Source organism: Delphinapterus leucas, chromosome 14, assembly GCF_059928025.1.
Source record: "Delphinapterus leucas isolate spDelLeu-1000000601 "Yukka" chromosome 14, BTC_Dleu_Yukka2, whole genome shotgun sequence".
NCBI lineage: Eukaryota > Metazoa > Chordata > Mammalia > Artiodactyla > Monodontidae > Delphinapterus > Delphinapterus leucas.
The window spans coordinates 29,247,506-29,270,110 of NC_143142.1; the positions used below are offsets into that span (position 1 = coordinate 29,247,506).

Below are 22,605 nucleotides of genomic sequence, written 5' to 3' on the forward strand. Positions count from 1 at the left end.
GAAAAATACCTTTTTCAAAAAGGTATTTTTGTCAAAAGACAAAAATCCTTTATTGGACTTACAATGAAAAGCAGTTGTATTCCAAGTTGGATTTGACCATAATGGTCACCTTGAGAATTTTTTTCTAAGTTGTAAGGGCTGAAACAACCAGGACCTCCATGAGCCCTCGGGGTTGGCCAGGTGATGGGGGCCCATCCCACAACTGTCCCTGTAACAAGACGTGGTTCCTGCTAGGTTCCGCCTCGTCCCTTTTCTGACGGAGCTGAGGGCCGTGATGGACTGGGTGTGGACAGACACGACCCTGAGCCTGTCCAGCTGGATCTGTGTGGAGGACATCTATGCTCACATATTCATCCTCAAGTGTTGGCGGGAGTCGGAAAAAGTAAGCCAATAATGATGCCTTAGCCCTATTTGTTTCTTTTAGATACAGGCTGTTATTAATAGGAACTTCTGCAAATTTTCCGGCCAAATAAATGAAGCAGAAACTACTAGGACCTATAAATGCCCCATTGATTTCACCCCATGCAAGTTAGGAATCTTGGACCTGCTGTTGCCTTAGAATAGCATCCAGATTTGTTCTTCTTCTGGCAGCTGTATATTGTGGTTAAGAAGGTGTATTGCTGTACAACCCAATAATTCTGAAGTGGCTCATTTGAGAGCAAGAGGGAATGAGATGTGCTGGAGAAAAGTGGGGTCAGGTGGCTGGGACTCAGGGTCAGCCTCTGATTCACTCTTTGATGAGGGACAGGCAATGTAACATCCTGTGCAAAGGAAATTGAAGTGCAAATATGTGCATATTCTTCTAGGTTGGATATTAAGGTTGACATATGGATAGAATTACTGTTATTTAAGGGATGTAGTCCAGCCTCCTGAGTAGCCCTGAAGGGAAACAGGTCCTGGAGAAGCAGCAGCTAAGCAAGGAACAGGCCTGTAGACCGAGCGGTTTCCACGACACGTTGCAAAGCTGGGCCCTCCACCGTCCGCAGCCTGAGCTTGGGGCTGGGGAGCCCTTGATGCAGCAAACAGAGGTGATTCCAGCTTGGACAGCGTGGTCCTGACAACGTGTGTCATGAATGAAGTTAAAATGTTTTCCGCCCACCATGCTGGGGAGGAGCCCGTTGAAAGGCACAGGTTTTGAATATTCAGGAATTTAAAATATCCTTATCTCGCCTGATCCCTTAAAACCAGAGGTTTATTCAGCAGAGGCTTTGGTCCCTTGGTCCATAGGTCAGCCCCCAGCAAACCCACACAGCCCTGTTAAGGAGAAAGCCGCTCAGGCCGTGATAGACCCAGTGTTCCGTGTAGGGGGATCCTCGCAGCCCTGCATCACTGCCTGCCTTGTTCCTGGGTTGGGACAGAGTGGATTCAGAGCAGATTCAGGACCCAATCCAGGGCGGACCCCGTGGTTAGAGCGCCCGCCCTTCCCCCACCCGCTTCTCCCCGGGGACCCCGCCTGAGCGCGTGGCCCTTCTGTTGCAGAGGTACCCGCAGCCCCGGGGGCAGAAGAAGAAGAAGGTGGTCAAGTACGGGATGGGGGGGATGATCATCGTCCTGCTCATCTGTATTGTGTGGTTCCCTCTGCTCTTCATGTCTCTGGTCAAATCTGTCGCCGGGGTCATCAACCAGCCCCTGGACGTCTCGGTCACAATTACCCTGGGCGGGTACCAGGTAACCGCGCCTCCCTCCGGGGTCTCCCCCCTCCCCCGGCCCCTGCCAGTGCCTTGCCCAGCCGTGCTTTCCCCTGATAACCACCCAGAGGACTTACTTAGGTTTTGCGGACATTATTTTCCGTCTGAATTTTGACTGTTCTGCAAATGTGATATGTGAGCTAAGGTGCAGAAGACAGAGAAGGGAGAGTTCTGTTCTAGTTGTGGGTGATACACGACCTAATATTTTTCTTAGAACCCAGGATGCAGAGAAGTGCTTTGGAATAGTAACCATCCTGTGTGTCTTTGTTTTCCAGCCTATTTTCACAATGAGTGCCCAGCAAAGCCAGCTGAAAGTTATGGACCAGCCAAAGTTTAATAAATTTATTAAAGCTTTTTCTAAGGACACTGTAAGTAAATGCATGGAGTCGGTCTCGATGAACACCTGTCATATCGACCAGCTGACTGTTGTCACCTTATTTATTCACCACTTTACCATGGCCTGAGCCGGTGGGCAGGACTTTCTGGGGGTTACTAGTCACACACAGCAGGTTCCTGGCCACTGGCCGCTTTGATCATCTAAGATGTTATGTCTATATTATCAGACATGGGATAATAAACATATTTCTAATTCAGAGTATTTTCATGATAAGCACAACAGGTGTTGATCCTTTATAAATTTTTAAAATTGTGGTAGATATTGATCCCTTTAACTGGTAGGGAATCTATCCTAAGGAAATCATTCAAAATACAGAAAAGCTCCAAGAGGTGCCTGTTTGTGATGGCACGCTCCGTGTTAGTAAGAACTAGAGGCAATTTGGGATTCAACAAGTAGGGAATGAGTGAATCAGTTACAGCAGATTTTTCAGGCAACTTCCTTTGTAATAAGATAATCATTACAAAGATGATTTCATGGCACGAAAATTTCTCAAAATGAAACATAACTTTAAAAAGACTATTATTTTTAAATGATTTAAAAAATGAAGATATGCATCCTCTACCGTATAAAACAGGGATGATGTTCTGGTGACAGAGCTGTGGTGGACGTCATCCTTTTCTCTGCATTCCATGCTTTTGATAAGATGGTGGCATGATTCTTCACAATTAAAATTGGCTTTACTGACGATGCTTTTTATTTAAATAAAGTGATTAGGCAAACACATACTGTTCTCTTTTGAAAAATGATCGGCCTGTAAGTGCACACTGTCAAAAGTAATCTTGAGGAGTACACAGCTGTGAGGAAGGGCCCCGATGTCCTGGGTGGATTAAATTTGACTCTCTCATGAGACGGACGTTCCCCAGTAGTTGATAAACGTCTTTCTTTAGTGCGAAGGAAAAAATGACACTAAATCATCTGATTTTTCTTTACCGTTTCATTGGAATGATTCTATGGCCGTGGGTGTGGCAACATCACCACTGGAGTTTGGTGATGTGACTGGAGCTGATGGTGTCAGAACACACCAGGCAACCCATTGTAGGGAGGTGCCTTTCAGAGGAAGAGATTCCCCCTGGATACGGTCAGTTAAAGGGAAGAGTAGTTACTTTCTTACACATCCTCAAGTACGTATCTGTTTATGCAAGTGTATTTGTGTGCACACAGGGTGCTATGCAATTTCTGGAAAATTATGAAAAAGAAGACATAACAGTAGCAGAACTGGAAGGAAACTCAAATTCTTTGTGGACCATCAGCCCTCCCAGTAAGCAGAAAATGATACACGAGCTCATGGATCCCAATAGTAGCTTCTCTGTTGTTTTTTCATGGAGTGTGCAGAGGTAGTTACTGTATTTCCATGCATAATTCCCCCTTCCCCAACCTGAACTCGGGGCGGGGGTTGGGGGCTGTGGAAGGATACACACCTCAGATTAATTCTGATCTTGGTTCACATTACTTCCTGGGAACATTCATTCGATGCTACAGCTAACATTTTTGTTTATTAAATAATGATTTTGCCTGGGAATCACTGACAAAACGAAGAACTTCTTAGTTTTCCTTTTTTCTACTAACTTCAGCTTTAAAGAGGCTGGCAATGAGATCTGTGACCAAGAGAGAAAGGTGGAGAGAAAAGAAAGAGGGTGATGACTCATAACATGAAACTGAGTCGGGTGAAGTGTAAGATTTCCCTGAGCTTGGGGGTCTGGTCTTAATCACAAAGGACTTGCAGCGCTGGGAACCCTGATTCTCCCTTGCCGGCCTCCAGCACTTGGGGAGCCCCAGCACCTCTTTTCTCCGAGCCTGAGCTGGGAGCGCCTCTGGGCAGTCCCAGGACGGGAGAGCAGGGAGATTCCTTCCCACCCCACCTGAGCCTCTGGCCAGCCTGCGGCCACCACGCAGCACGTCTCGCAAAGCATTCTTGCATCCGAAAGCCCGACGTGTCTGGGGGGCCGTTGGGGGGCCTGGACGTAATACCCGGTCTGATTAGCTCAGTTTCCTTCATGACAGGCTGTGACTCAGGACTCTGGGCAGTCCCGTGATAGGTTTGTTGGGTCCACAATACCAGCTTCTTGGTTGGAATTAAGAATCATGATAGGTAAGGAAGAAAGCCTTCTAGAATCTGACTTCACAAGGAAGTAGTAAGAACTATTTTGAAGGAGGCTGCTCAGAATTTAAAGAACTCCTTCTTTAGGGCTTCCCTGGTGGCGCAGTGGTTGGGAGTCCGCCTGCCGATGCAGGGAACACGGCTTCGTGCCCCGGTCCAGGAGGATCCCACATGCTGCGGAGCGGCTGGGCCCGTGAGCCACGGCCGCTGAGCCTGTGCGTCCGGAGCCTGTGCTCCACAACGGGAGAGGCCCGCATACCACAAAAAAAAAAAAAAAAAAAAAAAGACCTCCTTCTTTAATCTTATTTTCTCCTTTTAAATGTCCCAAACTCCTCACGTGGAATTCTGTACTGGCAAAAATGCACTTCCCAGCCCTTCCTTTGAAGAGCCACCAAAAGAAATTAAAAATCAATTTCTGATTGAACATTCTGCTTTTGACTGAGATATAATTGACGTGTAGCATTATTTTAGTTACAGGGGTGCAACATAATGATTTGATATTTGTATACGTTTCAAAATGATCACCACAAGAAGTCTAGTTAACATCCATCACCACACAGTTACCAAAAATTTTTTCCCTGTGAGGAGAACTTTTAAGATCTACTCGTTTAGCAACTTTCAAATATACAGTACAGTATTATTAACTACAATCACCATGCTGTACATTACATCCCCAGGACTTACTCATGTTATAACTGGAACTTGTGCCCTTTGACCCCCCTTCATTCACCACCACCCCACCTCTGGGAACCACCAATTCATTCTCTGTATCTATGAGTTCAGGTTTTGTGTTTTTATTTTTAGATTCCACATATAAATGAGATTATACAGTATTTCTGACTTATTTCACTTAACCTGGATGAAACTTGATGGCATTAGACTATCACAAATAGCAAGATTTCATTCTTTTTTATGGCTGAATAATATTCCTCTGTGTGTGTGTGTGTATGACATCTTCTTTATTCATTTATCTGTCAATGGACACTTAGGCTGCTTCTGTATCTTGGCTATTGTAAATAATGCTGCAGTGAACATGGGGGTGCAGATATCTTTTCGAGTTAGTGTTTTCATTTGCTTTGGAAAAATACCCAGAAGTGGGGTTGCTCAGTTACATGGTAGTTCTATTTTTAACTTTTTGAGGAACCTCCAAACTGTTCTCCATAGTGGCTGCAGCAACTTACATTCCCACCAACAGTGCACAAGGGTCCCCTTTTCTCCTCACCAGCACTTGGTAACTCTTGTCTTTTTAATGATGGGCATCATGCCATTCTGACAGGTGTGAGGTGATATCTCATTGTGAACATTCTTTTTAAAACATAGATTCTCTGAGTCCCCATGGAGACTAACATCACTGGGTTAACATAAAGTGTTTCAGAATCCCTGTTAGATCATCAGGGATTTCTCTTGTGTCCCCACACTCTCCTCCTCACCTGTATCTGTGTTAAAGGTGTCTGAGGCCTCCCTGGATGTCTAAGAGGCTGGCTGTAAAGGTGAGGAGGACAGGTTGAGGTTGACAGTTGTGGACCCAGTGAAACTTGGTGAGATTAATAGTTCAGTGAGTTTTTAACCTCTCCTGCAGACTTCTGAATAACCACTGACATTGAGCTCTTTTTTTTTTCTTCACAGAAACATGAGTCTGGGTGCAAAAGCCGAAATAGCAACAGATAAGCTTTCTTTTCCTCTTAAAAATACAACACGAGAGCACATTGCTAAAATGATAGCTGGCAACAACACAGAAAGTTCCAAAACGCCAGTGTAAGTTGACTGTCATTTTTAATACAGTGTTAGAAGGTGTGTGTATCTGGTCCAGATCTCCTCTACAAATACGTGTGTGCAAGAAACGCCATTTCTTCCTTCTTTGGTAACTCAAGTGAGCCTGTACTTAAGAGTCCTTGATGGGCTGGGTCAAAGCGCGTCTGCTCTCCTCCCGCCCCACCCTGCCCAGCTCGTCCGGGGACGACTGACCTCTTCTCTGGGGAGCAAACCTTGCTCTCATCTGACCGTAATCACCAAAAGCCAGGGAAAGGCCCTGGGAGACTCTTTTCTACTATTACTCCTGCCCCTGGGGCACCAAATGCCTGGCTAACAAATGGGCGTGAGAAGGCAAAGGGGGTGGGTGGAAATCTGAGGGAAAAAAACTGTATCCTAATATATTATCCTGCCACACAATACTCCACTCCAAACATCTGAGCTGTGATGATTAGATTCTAACATGAGAACCAGCAGGAGAAAAACACTGCCATTGGTCCAAAACTGCTAAGTGAAGTATTCCAGACGCCCACCAGCCACAGCCCAGCTCTGTCCCCTGTCTGCCCCAGCCCCGGGTCAAAGTGCTTTGCGTGAGGACTGCCACGATGCAGCCCTCAGACATGGTCCCTAAAGCACCCCTTGTCAATCACTAAACACTAAGGGCCCCTGAGAACCGTCGGATCCTCCCCCATCACTTCCTGGATGAGAACACAGCCCTGGAAAGATGGAGTGGCCCGTGCGCAGGGTGGGCTAAGGGCTAGGATGCCAGTCTTCTGCCCCCCACCCCCCACTCCCGTCTCTGGATCTGCTCGGGCAGCCCACTTCACTAGAGAGAGTTTTGAAATCACAAACATTAAAATTGGAAGAGTGGTAGGATCCTAGCAAGAAAGACAGCGCCTGGCTTCAGAAAAGTCACAGATGTGGGAAAATCTCTGCAGCAGTTTTTAAGCCATTAACCAGCTTGTGTACAGAGTTGGCATGAGTGTCTGGTTAGAACCTGGTGAATTTATTCGGCTTCAGAGACTTCTCATTTTAATGGAAACCGATAAACTATGAAGACTGCACATCGCGTAGTTATAGGAAGACTCTCCCCATTACTTGTTTGAGATGAGGTCAAAAATAGCAACAAGAACAACAAAAAAACAATTTTGCATGGGTAAAACAACTAAAACTTAATTATCCTTTTTTCTCTTAATGCCCAGGACCATAGAAAGGATTTACCCATACTACGTGAAAGCACCCAGTGACTCTAACTCCAAACCCATAAAGCAACTTTTATCTGGTAAGAATGAGAAGGAATTGTTTCAGAACGTTTCTTAATCTTTCTTTTATTCAATATCTGTAGTTTGCCTTTTCAGCCTTTATCAAGCTCCTTTCCAGTTGTCTTCCCCCTATGACATGGTTTGCAAGAAGCATAAGGCTCTGAGCTGTGTCCACCAGCAAGAAGGGATCATTTACTCACCTGGGGGCGTGTTCTTCATCTTCCTTTGTTCATTGATATAGAACTTGATTGACTTAAATCCACGTTCAGTGACATGTTAACTGATTCATCAGAATCTGTTTGTTTCTATTAGCAACCGTATCTTGGGCAGAAAACTGCCTAATACAGCGTTAACTCTGAAGGCCCCACGATAAGAATAAAAAGATGGCAGGAAATGGACTTGATTCAGCCCGAGGGTGACTGAGTACCAGTAGTAGGGCTCCATCTATTAAAGCTCTCAGCCAGCAAAAAAGTCACCTCCTCTGGGAAGTCCTCAGGGATCATACCACCCAGAAGTGGTCGCCCCCAGCTGACAGACCTTGTCAGTGCCGGGGGTTGCCACGTGCCCGTAAATAGTGCTTGTGTGCATGGCCTTTCCCATTGAACCAGGCTGCGTGCAATCTGGTGACCCCTTAGCACCTCCTGGAGCACCTTCCTCCTGGAAGGCACTCAGTAAACGGTGGTAACATGAAAGAATCCATCAGTTTCATCAACAGTCAGCTACTGGGGTTTTTAAATGTCTAATTAGTTGTTTGGAATTGTCAGCCAAGATGCTCCGGTGATGGGTCTCCATTCACCCTGTGACTTTGCTGCTGTCTCATGTAGCAACAGGACTGGCCTCTTAGAGAAAGAGAGAGACCCCCACGGCCAGGCCCCCTCCTCCGTTTCCTCTCACAGAGCCAATGTGCCCGTGTGTCCCCATCCTGGAACCGGATGCCATGGGTACCAACCAGGCCATCCTGGTTCATCCGAGAATGGCTGAAGTGCATTAAATCCATAAACTCTCCTGCTAATTTGATTTCATGTTTCTCCTTCTCCAGAAAATAATTTCATGAACATCACCATTATTCTGTCCAGAGACAATACAACTAAATCCAACAGTGAGTGGTGGGTTCTCAACTTGACTGGGAATAGAATCTACAACCAGCATGCGCAGGCCCTGGAGCTGGTGGTCTTCAATGACAAGGTCAGCCCCCCAAGCCTGGGGTTCCTGGCCGGCTACGGGTAAGGAACCATTTCACCATTAACAGTTACGAGATCCCACTTATGTATCACACCAAGTTGAGGATGGGAAGTCTTTTATCTTCTTAGAATTCTAAAATTCTATAGCTGCATTATTAGAATTCCCAGATCCTTGGCCCTTCATTTTATTTATTTTTAAATTTTATTGACGTCTAGTTGATTTAGTGTTGTGTTAATTTCTTCTGTACAGCAAAGTGACTCAGTTATTCTCATATATATATGTATTTTTTCTTTCCATTATGGTTTGTCACAGGGCCCTTCGTTCTAAAAACTGAGGAACCAGAGTCCCAAAGAAGTCAAAAATGCCTTGTGTGAGTCCCACCACCAGGCATAGGACCAGAAGCCATATTTCCAGCTTCTTAACTATTCCTTCCTGTTACAGCACAGTTTAGTGCAATTCAGGGCTTAAACTAGAAATAGGCAGAGTTCTCTCTTTCCTGCTAACATTGCCTTCTGACCTGAACAGATGGAGAGTCAGGTAGAAATCAGTTTGGGACATGCCCAATGTTACCATTTCTCCATGTTCTGACACTTCAACCCTAGGACAGGCACACCCCCTACAAGATGCTAGTACAAAGTTTTCTTCTTCCCAGAATGAGCCTCTTAAGAAATCACTGTCTATCCAGAATTTTATTATAAACATGAATCCCTGAGAAAGGCAGGGCAAAGTCCTGGGTACAGAAAAGTGTATAAAATAATTGCATTTCTATCATATATATATTTTTTTTTTAACATCTTTATTGGAGTGTAATTGCTTTATAATGGTATGTTAGTTTCTGCTTTATAACAAAGTGAATCAGCTATACATATACATATATCCCCATATCTCCTCCCTCTTGCGTCTCCCTCCCACCCCCCCATCCCACCCCTCTATCTACCATATATGTTATGTAGCTTATGCATATAATATATGCAGTAAAACCACCAGAAGTTCATACACGAAACTATTAACATTGGTTGTTTCCAGAATGTAAGATTTCAAAGGATTTTCATTTTTCAAGTCCTACAGTTCTGTAATGTGTAATTAATTTTTTTTAAAAAAAGCATGCATTACCCTTTAGTCAGCAGAAAGGTCAATGTTTTCACCAAGGGGAAACAACTTAAGCCTTGGTAAGTCTATCATGTCTTTTATGGCATTTGAGGGAAAATGTTCATTTTTTTTTTCTTTTAGGCATGTTCTCTTAACCATATGTAACGGCCAGATACATTTCTACCTCATTTTTTTTTTTCAGTATCATGGGCCTCTACGCTTCAGTGGTCCTGGTGATTGGGAAGTTTGTCCGTGAATTCTTCAGCGGGATTTCTCACTCCATCATGTTTGAAGAGCTTCCAAATGTGGATCGGATTTTGAAGTTATGCACAGATATTTTTTTAGTTCGAGAGACCGGGGAGCTGGAACTGGAGGAGGACCTTTATGCCAAATTAATATTCTTGTACCGTTCGCCAGAAACCATGATCAAATGGACCAGGGAGAAAACAAACTGACGCCCCAGGCCACAGACCACAAGCCAAGTTCACATTGGAATTTTCCAAAGAAAAAAAGAAAAGCACAATACTCTCCTAAGAGCTAAGCATTTCTAATTCGGTGGAAACGGTCTCTCTTCTGACTGGTGCAGAAGGACTGGGCTTCCTTTTGCCCTCAGAGCTACGAGCAGAGGTACTCTCGAAAAGTCCTTTGTAATTCCATTCCTCTGAAATCAGGGCTACTCGCTTTATGTTTTAGTGCCTGTGTCTTGCAGCCTGATGGACTACGTGTTGGAGTCACTGATGGGTCTCGTCCCTTAGAGGAACAGAACAGGAGGAGGAGAAGGAAGGGGAGGCCTTCTCCTGTGAGGGGCGGCGCCCTCCGAAGAGACGCTACAATGCAACGCAATGCACGGGGCTCTGCGGCCAAGGGGACGCTGCTGTGAGGACGGGGGCCCTGCACGCCGAATACGCAACAGAACGGGGACTGAAAACTCCTACCCATATGTCTAGAGGGGAAACAGGGAGGGGCCGGTGACCCATGGCGATGCCAGTGGAAGGATAAGCCTCATCCTGAGCAGAAACATAACATTAGTGACACTTACTGCCTTACCTTAACTGAAGACTAATGAGAAGGCCTTCCATTAAACACCAGTGACCTCTCAGGAAAAAACAGCAGCAAAACAACTACGTGGACACGGTGTTGCTGAGGCCCCAGGTGGTGACTCACTCCGACCTGGTGGTTTTCTGGTTCAGAGAGTTACTGCTCTCCGTGAAACACCGACGCCCAGCTGGAGGTGGGGTCCTTGGACGTTGTCACCTTTACTGACTGAGGTCTGAGCTCTCCTCTGCCCCACCCCCACGCTTCCTCCCATTCCCATGATTCACGGCAGTGGTTTTTTTCCAGTATGTGACATTTTTTTCCCCTGTTTTTCAGGTCTATCAACGAGTTTACATATTCCAATTCACATTTTTACATCTGAGACGGGTTTTTTTAAGTTCAAAGTTATGGAAGAAATATGTATATTGAGCTTGGGGAAATAAACAAATGGCCTTTTCTTAAATTATTATTATGGGTCATACAACCTCTTCATGAAATAACAATGTAGCATGAAAAGCTGATGACTGAAATGTAGTTTTCATTCCATATTAAAAGACAGTTTCTGAGAAGAATCATCGAATGGACTAGACTGTGTCCCCCCCAAAAAAAGTAGATCCTCTGTAGTTTGGGTTCAGGACTGACAAAGCACATCCTGCAAAGTCACCTCAAGAATACTCTTCATTCTGCCTTACTGCATGAACTAGGAAAGGCGACTTCTCTGTACTGTGTACCGGGAGCTACAAAAATCAACTAAGAATCCACTTCTTGTTGGTTGCATTGTGGGTTTTCTCATGTGGGTGCTCTATGGGAATAATAAAAGCAGGAAACAACTGGTGAGAAATTAACTTCCCAGAAGGAAACCATTACAGTGAATATGGATCTTTTAAAACATATCAGAGTTCAACTGATGCCCTGTGTCTTCTAGGGAATCAGTGCGAACCTGTGCTTCAGCTGTGAAAGCCGCGTGCCTCCCCTCTGCTTAGAGAAATGCTTGTCATCTTAGCAATAAACTCAGAGCACTCAGGGAGCTCTTCAGCCCACACTTGATTTCCCAACAGCAGGAAGCGTCTTCCTGCACGTTCCTGGTTGTGAATTCTTTCTTTTAAAAATGTCAGCAAGGGACCTCGAGAGAGCACATTACAGCATATTTAGGAAGAGAAGGAATAGGAATCCTCCTAACAGGCGTAGAGGTAAAGGATGCCAGGATAGTAAACAAGTCCCATGGTTCAAGAAAAAGCCTCAGGTGTGGAGGAGGGAGGACACAGAACGACACAGAGAGATGTAGAAGGACCAGCCCTGCCGAGGCCTGTGTTGGAGTGGGACTCCCCAGAGAAGGAGGTGCCTCTGCTGGGACCCCCCAGCCAGCCTGTCACGACCCTGTTCAGCCCAATTATCTGACAACGTGAAGGGATCAGCAAGCTGTAAACCGGCTTAATCCTCAGCCTCAAATGAGCGCCGGACCCGGCCCAGAGATGAGGGACACATGTCCCCTTAGAATATGTTCTCTGGAGACAGCTCTGAGAGGGGCCGTCCCCAAGGACATGGGGGGGGGGGTCTGGCCAGCGAGGAGGGAGGACCAGGCAGAGGGACATGGGGCTTCACCCAGCCCCGGGAGTGCTGGTGAGCTGGGGCCGCCCTTCCAGGTCCTGAGCAAAGGCCCAGCATCTGGATGCTTTATGCATAATTGCCAAAATCTTGGAAGCAACAAAGATGTCCTTCGGTAGGTGAATGGACAAATAAATAAAACTGTGTTAGAATCCAGACAATGGAATAGTATTCTACAGTAAAAAGAAATGAGCTCTCAAGACATGAAAAGACATGGGGGAAACATAAATGCATTTTACTCAGTGAAAGAAGCCAATCTGAAAAGGCTACATACTGTATGATTCCAAATATATGACGTTCTGGAAAAGGCAAAACTATCCAGACAGTAAGAGATCAATGGTTGTCAGGGGTTAAGGTGGAAGGAAGGGAAAAGGCAGAGCTCAGAGGATTGTAGGGCAGTGAAAATACTCTGTATGAAACTGTAATGATGGATACATGTCATATAATACATTTGTCCAGACCCATAGACTGTACACCACCAAGAGTGAACTGTAATGTAAACTATGGCCTTTGGGTGACAATGATGTGTCAATGTCAGGTCCTCATTTGTAACAAACGTCCCATCTGGCGGGGGATGCTGATAATGGGGGAGACTGTGCATGTGTGGGTCCGGAAGTCTATGGGTAATCTGTGTACCTTCCTCTCAATTTTGCTGTGAACCCAAAACTGCTCTAAAAAAATTGTTTCAATAAAAAAAAAAAGCCACCTGTAATACTGATAAAACTCAGTGGGGGGAATGAATATGAAAGTGGGGAGAGACCAGGAATATTACAGTGATGCTATTCTTCCCCGTGGAAAAACCCACGCAGAACCGGAGAGAAAAAGTCCTCCCAGATCTTCTTCTTTAAACCCCTTAGTCATTAGCCCCCGATTAGCCAAGTATGTGGCCGTCCCCCCTGGAGGAAGGAAGCCAGCCTGGGGACCCTCTAACTCCCCTGAGCCCACATCGAGTCCATCCTCCATCACCAACATCCTCATGGGACCTCCAGTGGTCAGTTTAGATTTTGTCCCCAGAAGGCTCTGAAATGGCTCAGAAACTCCATCAATTAAGTGATTTCTATACCACTCCACACCTAAGACCAAACTTTTAGTCCTTATTCAATTTCCCATCACAAACTATGGTCCAGGCACTTGGTCCAATGTCACCTCTGTGAGGATGTACAGAGAAATAAAATGACATCCCTAAGATACGTCAAAATAAAACGCTAACATGGAAATATTTCAACCTTAAATGCAAGCCTCCTTTCACAATTTTTCAGGGAGAAACGAAAGTTAAAATAGTAAATCAAGTTAATGTCCAAGGATTAAAGAAGATGGATTAAATTCTCTTACCTTCATGAGCTAACAGTCAAAGACAGTAGAGCCGTGTCCCCATTCTTGGGAGGAACAGAGGCCACTTCAGGGAAGAAGCTCGTGGCATCTTCACAGGGCCTTTTGGTACTTCAGATGTTCATTCCACTCAACACCAAGTTTCTGATTGTGCCTCATTTTTAAAAGAGTCCCAAAATCAGTAAGACCCACAGAACTTGCTCATAATGACCAAATTTCAAAAGCATTTGAGACAAGTCCCTGCCTGCCCAGCTGTCCAAGGCCAATGCGTGTCTCAGAAGCATAAAGGGTATTTGCCAAAACCCAGAGCAGAAGCTCAACGGAAGCCTGGTGGAGTCACATGGGTCCGAGACTGGCTGGGAAGCCTGTCTGTCGAGTCAGGTGAGCAGAATCCAAAACCCTGACCGTGACCTTCACCCAGTGCAGGGCTGCATCCTGGTGCGTGGTGACCTCTGGCTGCTGCGTCTGTCTTTGGGAGAGACACCCCCATTGCACCCCACCCCCTCTCCCAGAGGCACAGCTGGAGGAGCCGGGGCTGCCCGCGGGACGCAGCTGCCCTGCAGGTCCAAAGCAACGGTCTTTAGGGTTAGATTTAGGGGAGATTTAATAGGTTGCAGGGAGACTTTCCCCAAAGCCGCTTTTCCCCAACGTTTATGTGCACGTGCCCGCATTTGTTCTTTCAGGCGGAGCAGGTGAGGAGCGCCAGCCAGGTGGCCGAGGAAATGGGGAGCTGCCAGGCGTGATTGAGGCGCCCACCCGACCCTTGGCCGGAGGAAGGACAGAAAGGAAACGTCCTGGAGAGCGACAGCGGGAGGATGGAAACGGCAGGCGGCACTCAAGCAGCTCTGGGCCCCCATCTCCCTGCCTCTGCATCCACCGCAGTCTGGGAAAGGACTTCTGAAAGGCCACAGACACCCAGGAGACTGTGAGATACCCAAGCGTCCAGAAGAGCGGGGGTGTGTGGAGGGGTGGTGGTGGAGGAAGGGGCTGGGGACCAGGCTGGAGGCCCAGGCCGGGTGAGCAGAGCGCACAGGGACTGGAGCCATTCGCATCCGGGGCTGAACATGTGGCCACAGCCGCAGAGCCTGGCCCATCCTTGGTTAGCACCCAGGATGCCCCTCACACGCCCCGCATCCCCGCCCTGTCCTCCCAGGGTCTCCGCTTCCCGCCAGGTCCCGCCCATCGTCCTCCCGGCCCCTGGTGGGTGCGGCCATCCTCCTTCTCCAGGTTCAGGTTCAGGGCCAGTTGCTATTCCGGAGGGAGAGAGGGGGGGAAGGGCTGGGAAAAGGCCAAGGAAGCGGGGTTTTCAGGATAGAGGGGGGGGGGTTAAGGTTGGTGTGATCTGACCTCCAGGCAGAAACCCTAAAGGGTGGCGGGGCTGTCCCCCGGGAGGCCCCACGTCTCACAGGCACAGCCCCTGCGTCTCTCACACAAACGTGTACGTCTCCTTCCCAGTGAACGTCGTCCAATGCCAGGAGGAAGTGCCTCTAGGCTGGTTGGTGTCACCTTGGGTGTCAGGGGGATACCAGCCAGTCTCCCAACCCGAGGGAGGGGTTCAGACGCTTGGAACAGCCCGGAAGAGCTTCGGGGCCCTGGAAGGAATAGGCGGCCCGGCTCTCAGCGGAGGGTCCTCATCGTAACCCCTGCCCTGCAGGCAAGACGTCATCCAATGGGGCACAGAGTCTTCCTTTCAAAAGTGCCTAAAATCAGCTCCGAAAGCTTTCCTAGGAGCCCTCTTCCTCCTGGTGGTTCTGTCTCTCTCACCAAGCTCGCTTCTAGGTGACAAACGTCACCATCAATGAGGGATGTCATCTGGACTGAATGCCCGTCCAGGCAGGCGCTCTACACTGATTTCCTTCCTCGGTGTCTGTCTTGCCTTTTACCCACTGCTCAGATGGATCCTAGATGAAGAATCCACAGGCACCTCACATTCACATTCAGGACCAAAACCAAAATCATGACTTTCACCCCAAAGCTCTCTATCTTTTCTGCCTTCTATTTGTTAATACTCATTCACTGGGGCGGAGGGGCTCAGAGGGTCTGGGACTCGCTCAGGCCATGAAGTCAACAGATACCTGTTTGGTCGACTCCCCTAAACCCCTGCCCCTCCAGTCCGGAGCCCCGCTCCTGCCCCGTGCAGGCCATTCTAACTGCTCATTACGGCAGTGGGCTTGCAGCCCTGGTCTCCATCCCCTGTGGTCCTGGAATTTCATCAGAACCAACAGAAGAGCTTTGAAAAACCATAGGTTCCAGAACCCTACAAGACTCACCGATCAGATCATACGGATCTAGGGCCCAGAAATACCTCGTTTCATCAGCGTCCCAGCTCTTGTCATGGATCTGTGTTTGGGGACAGGATGTCTAATCCATGCGCTCCTAACACAGACTAATTATCAGAATCACCCCCAGTTCTTGTTAAAAAATACAGACTTCTAGACTTCACACGATCCCACAACTCTGACCTGGGGGCCGGGTCCAAGAATCTACCACATTTAAACCATCCAGGTGATTCTGACATCAGCCAGGTTGGAGGACACTCCCTTCCCGTCCTGCTTCCGAGGGATGCTCTGGAGATGCACACAGAGCTGGAGTCGTGATTCCAGGCGAAGACGCTTGGTAAATGTTGACCCTTGCCTTCTAGCCAAGCTGTCGTCTACCCTGCCTGGATCCAAAATTTCATTCCCCCACCCCTACGAAAGGGGCGTCTAAAGCAATTGAGAAACTAAAGCTCAGAGAAGGAAGGTCCGTATCCACGTCCCTCACATTCCCCTCCTGATCATTTAACACTTTCTCGGCTGCTGGTCAAAGGCCTGATGGGAAAACTAGGTCAAGCTTATGGAGAAAAGTGAAGAATTTTTGCAGCCTTATAAAAATGATGGCTGACAAGGGACGTCTCTAGGCTTGGAACTAAGTAGCCAATCATTGGAAATGTCTGGTCTGCCTCATTAATAAATGATAAGTGAGGCTTAGTCGGTGGCTCCAAGCCCGGGCTCAACCCTAGAGGGGGCAGTGAGTCAGTCACCCACTTGGTCTGGGTTCAGTATCACTAAGGAGCCTCTCAGACCTCCCATGAAATCACTCCCCACCCACTGGATTAGACTGGAGATTATTTTAAAGACAAACTACATTTGCTGTTCTGCGCTAGAGAGAAGTCCCAAATGGAGCAGCCCCAGGGCAGGGGGCATGTTGCCTTGAACTTACACAAAGGGTGGATGGTGTCCAGAGGCCAGCGGGAAATAGGAAAGGGAGGGCCTGGAGGGGACAGGAGTCACCGGCCAAGGACACCGCCTGGGATAGAGCCCAGAACACCTGGACCAACCGACCCGATGCCTGCACTGATGGGCCTGCCCCAATGCAGCCGCAGGACCCAGGCCCTCACTCACTTCCCAGGACGCAGACCTCCAAGTGTAGGCACTTAAAATCCTACTAAATAAAACCGGTTTCCATCTTCTAGCTGTTTTCCCTGATGCATTCATCTGTTTAGATTTTTGGTACCACCTCCATCACAGCAAGTTTCTTCCAGGGAAAAATTCACATACATGAATGTTGTTCCATCTCCACGTAGGAAGACTTTATGAAAACAGAGGCCAGCTGAGCCGTGGAAAGTTCTACGGTAACCTCTCTGGATTCCTGGTGCCGTTGGCTGGCTGGTGGCTCGGCCCCGAGGGGCTGCCCAGAGCCTGACCGGGAGGCTGCCAGCACAAACGCTGAGCGCTCCAGGGCTGGGCCTTCCTAAAACGCTAACCACACATTAAAGAACAACACAGAGCTCTACGAAATCATGAGCGATGTTGCTCCGGGGCATCTGGCTGATGCAAGGTGTGAAATATTAATGAGTCTTGCAGATGGTTCATTGTTCAGCGCTGCCCAGAGCCCCAGAGGCTGATGACAAGCACCTCTGCCCTGCACGGCCCTTGGGGCATGAAACCCAGAGAGCATAACAAAAAAAAACCCCAAAACCAAAAAATCAGAAAATATAAAATAACCAGAAAACAGAGGAGAGACCCTGTGGTGTCAGTACTGAAAATGTACTGAATGTACATTTGTACTGAAAACAAAGTCTTCTTGCAGAAGGGCCGAGGGGGGCCCTTGCATACCTCAGTCATCGTGGGAGCCTGGCCGGGCCACCTCCCACGCTGGGGTCTGGCCAGAGAGAGCGCCAGGCTCAGGCAGGCTCCATGGAGACACCAAGGGGGATGGGGGGTCATGAGGTCACAAGGAAGGTGTTTGGGCTCAGCACTGCTTTGTGGGACCCCTGATTGAGAATGACCCAGGAAATGAACTATAGAAAAGGGAATACAGATTCAGGGAAGGACTCGGAAGAAGGTTACAGACCAGGGACCCCACACGCCACCCCACTACACAGCTTGTATCCCTTTGTCCCTCCTGGTCCTGGCATTGCTAAGCCCCACTCTGCGCTAGGCGCTGACGATGTACAGATGAACGACGGACACATCACCTGCCCTCAGGTAACTGCCCTGCAACTTGGCAGAGTGGCAAGACACAGTTTGAACAGCTTGTTTCCATAGTACGAATATTTGCACACACACAACCACCAAAACAGCTGCTGGGGAAAATGGGTCTTTCATGGTTGTTTTGGCCTCAAACAGCAGTTTGTCTTTTCTGAGAGCAGCATGGGTGGAGGAAGGAACTGGGCCATTGAGGGTCCGGTCTGGGATCTGTGTTCAGGAATAAATCAATAATATCGCAATGGCCTTACAGCCGTGCTGGGAGGATAAAATGAAATCCTGGCCATATGCTGTAGTGACAACTAGCACCAGTTAGTAGTGAATTAGAGAAGATGGCCAGTATATGAGCCCTCTTGATCAGTATTTTTATCATTTTTGGTAAAAATTAGGGGTGCAGATCAAAAGCATACAGTAATCAAACCTAACCATATCACCTTCGAAATACATGGACATAAGTGCAAGGAGAAACTAATGGAGTCAAAGTCATGGCCATGGTGAGAGATTAGAAGAGTCTTCTTGCAGAATCTCGCAGATCAAGCTGAATAAAAATTATTCGAACTCAGCTCAGAAGTCTGATATGCCCGCTTTTTACAGAGCCCAACCCTCTACAAATAGAGAATACATAAACTCTAGGGTACACGGAACATTTACGAAACTTGACCAGGTTAAATTTAAAAAGTATCAACAAATTGCAACCAATTGTCCTCATGCTGCGCTGTTTACCCCACACAGCTCTCCCCTCTTCCGGGCACGGAGCAGGACTGCATTTCCCACCTCTGCCCCTTGTGATCGGGTAGGGCTTTGTGGTGAGTTCTGTCTCTAGTGGCCTGGAGCTTTCAGACCTTCCTTCCTCCTCTCTCCTGGAACCGCTCACATAGCAACTGGTAACAGGGTACCCAGGTAACTACCAAACTTTGATGGTCCCATAGTGTAGGTGAGATTAAAATTGTGCTGTTTTAAGCCACAGGGATTCAGGGGTTATTCATTCTGGCAGCATGATCTAGCCTGTCTTGACTCACATGTTCTTAAACCAAGACTGAAAAATTACTAATGACTAAGCAAAAATAATTTTAAAATCCTGGTAGGAAAATGTAAATTCCTAAATAGTTCATGAGTTTAAAAAAATGGAATGCAAAATTGTTTAATTCATCAAAAGAAAATGACATTTCAAAATTTGTAAAATGTAAGTAAGGTGCACTAATCAATGAGACTGAAAATAGATGAATTAAGCATTTAATTCAAGATGGAAGAGAGGATAGATAGAATGAAACAGATAATAATAAACATAACAAATAATAAAGGAAGTCAAAGGTAAGAATATTTGTAAGAGAGAAAATACAAGAAAAAATGCAAGAGAGTAACACTAAAATCAAGTTGTTTCTGAAGAAAATAAACTCAAACAAAGCTCTACCAAGGCTGACAAAAGAAAAAAAGGGAAAAGAAAAAGAGAAAGCATAAATTTAAAAACAAGTAACCATAATGAAATATTATAAACAATTATGTACTAATATACTTGAAAACTTAGATCAAATAGAAAATTTCCTTAAAATGTATATGTAAATGATAAAATTCAACTCAAGAAGAAACAGAAAAATACAAATGGAATAAAGCAATAAATACTGATTTGAGAGCCAGAAGCTGAGGGACATCACTCCAGATTTTCCAGACATTAAAAGGATGATGAGGTTATATATTATGAACAAGTGTAGGTCAATAAATTTTACAACTTACACAAAATGGAAAAATTCCATGAAAGGCATGTATTGCAAAAACCGACTCAGAAGAAAATTTTCAAAGAAACAGAATAGTCCTATGCCAATTAAGGAAATTGAATTCATAATTGAAAACTTTCCCAGAAAAAAAAACTCCAGGCAAGATGAATTCATTTTTGAATTCTGGCAAAAATGTAAAGAGAAATACCAATCCTTCCATGAACTCTCTTCGAAAGCACAGGAGAAAGGAATGCTTCTCAGCTCATTTGCTAAGGCCACGGTTACCCTGGTGCCAAAATCATCAAAGACGCTTCAAGATAAGGAACTTAAAGAAAGATAGCCCCCATGAGCACAGACACAGAAATCCTTAACAAAGCATCAGCAAATCCATTTCAGCAGTACACTAAAAAAAATTCATCATGATCAAGTGGGTTTAACATCAGAAAACATGTCATTGTAATTCATCATGTTAACAGAATTACAAGTGCAAGTTCAGGAGCTGCTGGGAGGCCCTGGCCCCTCTTCCACCTGCTCACAGAACATGAGTTGTCTTCTCTGGAAGGACCGACGGACCAGGGAAAAGACCTTCAGCTCCTCAGCATCCTGGGATCCCCAAAAGAAACTTCCAAACACGTGTATAAATCACCCTGCATCACAGCCCTTCACCCATAACCCCGCCCACAAACAGCCTCCCGGCAGCCCCGGGTAGCTTTTACTGCCTCCCTCTCAAAGGTAAAGAGTCACAGAGAATCACCAGACACTTGGGAGTGCCTTCAACACAAAGACAGAGGCCAAAATGCATCTCAGGGGCAGAATTTGAAAAGCAGGATAATCGGCATTTTCCAAAAGATAATACATGATATTGGGTTCAGGAAATAAGAATAGTTTATGTTAGGAGTGGAAAAAGGAACAATTAGAAAATGAGGTAAGAAGGAAGAGCTCAGTGCAAATTAAAAATCTGAGACCTTAAGTGGAAATGAATGGAAGGTTTGAAAGATAAAATTGAGAAAATGTGTAAAAGATGAAAAATAGGAGAGAAGAGGTAATAAAATCAGAGGATTGAATCAGGCAGTGCAACACACCACTAATAGGAAATCTAAGAAGAGAAAACTGAAGAGTGGAAATTACTTTTAAAAATAAAGAAATGAAGAGATTTTCCCAGCATAATCAATGCAAAGAATCACTCCAGGGCACATCTGGTGAAATTTCAGAGCACATCCGAGGTAATTTCAGAGAGAAGAGAACTATCAAACGGGCAATGGACTTGGACATGGAGCTAGAAGGTAATGGAGCAGTGCTTTCGAATCCCTGAGGGAAGAGGATTTCCAGCCAAGGCACAAACATGACGGTGACACAGTGCAGACAGCCAACAGCTCAAAACAGTCCCTCTGGCCCCATTTTCTGGGAAATTCCTGGAAGACGTGCCCCACTGAAATGAGGGAATAAACAAGGAAGAGGAAGATGGGAACCAGGAAGCAGAACCCTCGGGGAGAGGGAGGGGCACAGAGACCCCTGCGTGGGGAGGGCGTCTGCACACAGCTGCTCACAATGCTGGACACCAGGGAGGCTGGGGGCTGGAGGAGGACCCACCTGGTGTATCACTGCAACATGGAGAGTGTGCAGAGGCGTTAACAGCCCTTTGGGAATTTTGAAAAGGATCAATTATAATTATATAGAAATCCAGGCAAGTAAAAAAGTGAGGCTATGATTAATTCCAGGCAATTATTAATTTGGGGAAAAAACAAAGGATGAACAAGAAAGAAGACATAATTGTGGCTCTCTATTTTCTCAGATTTATTCACTTAGCAAGGATTTAATGTGTAACGATTTCAAGCCAGGCACGGTTCTAGGCCCTGGGGATAAGACTAAGTCCCTGGGTTGTATTCTTGAAGGGAGGAAAGACAAGAAAAGACTATGGAAAAAAAAATCAGGGTAAGGGAGGTGGAGAAAGCCTTTGGATGTTCAGGGAACACCTCTATGCTAATTACTGAAAAATCTGATAAGCAATAGACGTTACTTATATATGTAAAATATGAAAACATAAGGCACTAATCAATCAAAATTGTATTAGCTGAGGCAGGGGGCTGCAAAAAGTCCTAGGAGAAATCTCAACTTTCACCAAAGGAACTTATTCAACACTTTCTAAAATCTAAAAACCAAGGAAGAACATTATAAACATGTTATGTTATATTATAAACATGTTATTTAGAAGTATATATAAAAGAAAGAGAAAATGTGAATTTGGTCATCACCAGAAAATTGGATTGGGGTTTGGGGAAGTGTAGGCGGAGTGTATTTGACCCTTAGGTTATGTGCATATATTACTTTGATGAAAATAAATTCATTTAGAATTAAATATTCCTGAAACGATGGCACATTTGACTATACAACCTGCACCGTGAATATATAAATCCCATGTAGAATTATCAACACCCAGCTTAGTCCAGGGTGGGAGCCCCGGGACACAGGAAGAGTCAGGTGCATCGGGCGGAACGTCCACATACACACAAGGGGAAGGGCTGGTTGGCTCAGATTCCTCCCATGCAGTTTTCACGGCCAGGAGTAAAGCAATATTAACAAGTTTCCATGGGGGGAAGGTGTCACCCATAAGTGTCCTACTTAGCCAAGTTGTACATAAAGTAAAAAGACACAAGGCAGATGCTGTCATGTAGGCAATAATTCAAGAAATCCATGAGCCTTTCTTGGAAAAAGAGAAACGGTGAAATTTAGCCAATCAAGGGATGAGTCAAAATCATTTTTTTTTAAAGGAAAAATAATGGTTAAAAACTGGTGCTGGTGAGCTCTAAACCCATTTAAATATAAATTTAAGACTAAAAAACCTGAGGGATTGTGGTTAAAGAACAAGATGTAAATGTTACAAACCTTGAAAATGGGAAAATTAATAACAAAAAAAAATCAGAACACATTAGGAAAAAACAATCCAAGGGGGCTTCCCTGGTGGCGCAGTGGTTGACAGTCCGCCTGCTGAT

General features: G+C 46.0%; 2 protein-coding genes across 4 annotated transcripts in view; one reads left to right on the forward strand and one right to left on the reverse strand.

The window, feature by feature from the left end:
- Positions 1-10,774, forward strand: part of PIEZO2 (piezo type mechanosensitive ion channel component 2) — a 331,944-nt gene extending 321,170 nt beyond the window's left edge. The window contains exons 49-56 of the mRNA XM_089894937.1: positions 235-382; positions 1,480-1,668; positions 1,964-2,056; positions 3,247-3,419; positions 5,810-5,938; positions 7,135-7,214; positions 8,234-8,417; positions 9,668-10,774. Of these exons, the coding sequence (XP_089751063.1) occupies positions 235-382; positions 1,480-1,668; positions 1,964-2,056; positions 3,247-3,419; positions 5,810-5,938; positions 7,135-7,214; positions 8,234-8,417; positions 9,668-9,920 (1,249 nt within the window). The 3' untranslated portion in view covers positions 9,921-10,774. The remainder of the gene's footprint in view (positions 1-234; positions 383-1,479; positions 1,669-1,963; positions 2,057-3,246; positions 3,420-5,809; positions 5,939-7,134; positions 7,215-8,233; positions 8,418-9,667) is intronic.
- Positions 1-22,605, reverse strand: part of NAPG (NSF attachment protein gamma) — a 40,288-nt gene continuing 17,683 nt past the window's right edge. For 2 of the 3 annotated variants that reach the window (XM_022551267.2, XM_022551266.3), the window contains exon 12: positions 1-22,605. This exon is cut by the window's right edge and continues 5,965 nt beyond it. The gene's annotated coding sequence lies outside the window, so the exon portion shown is untranslated. The other variant, XR_016387585.1, reaches the window with a different exon arrangement.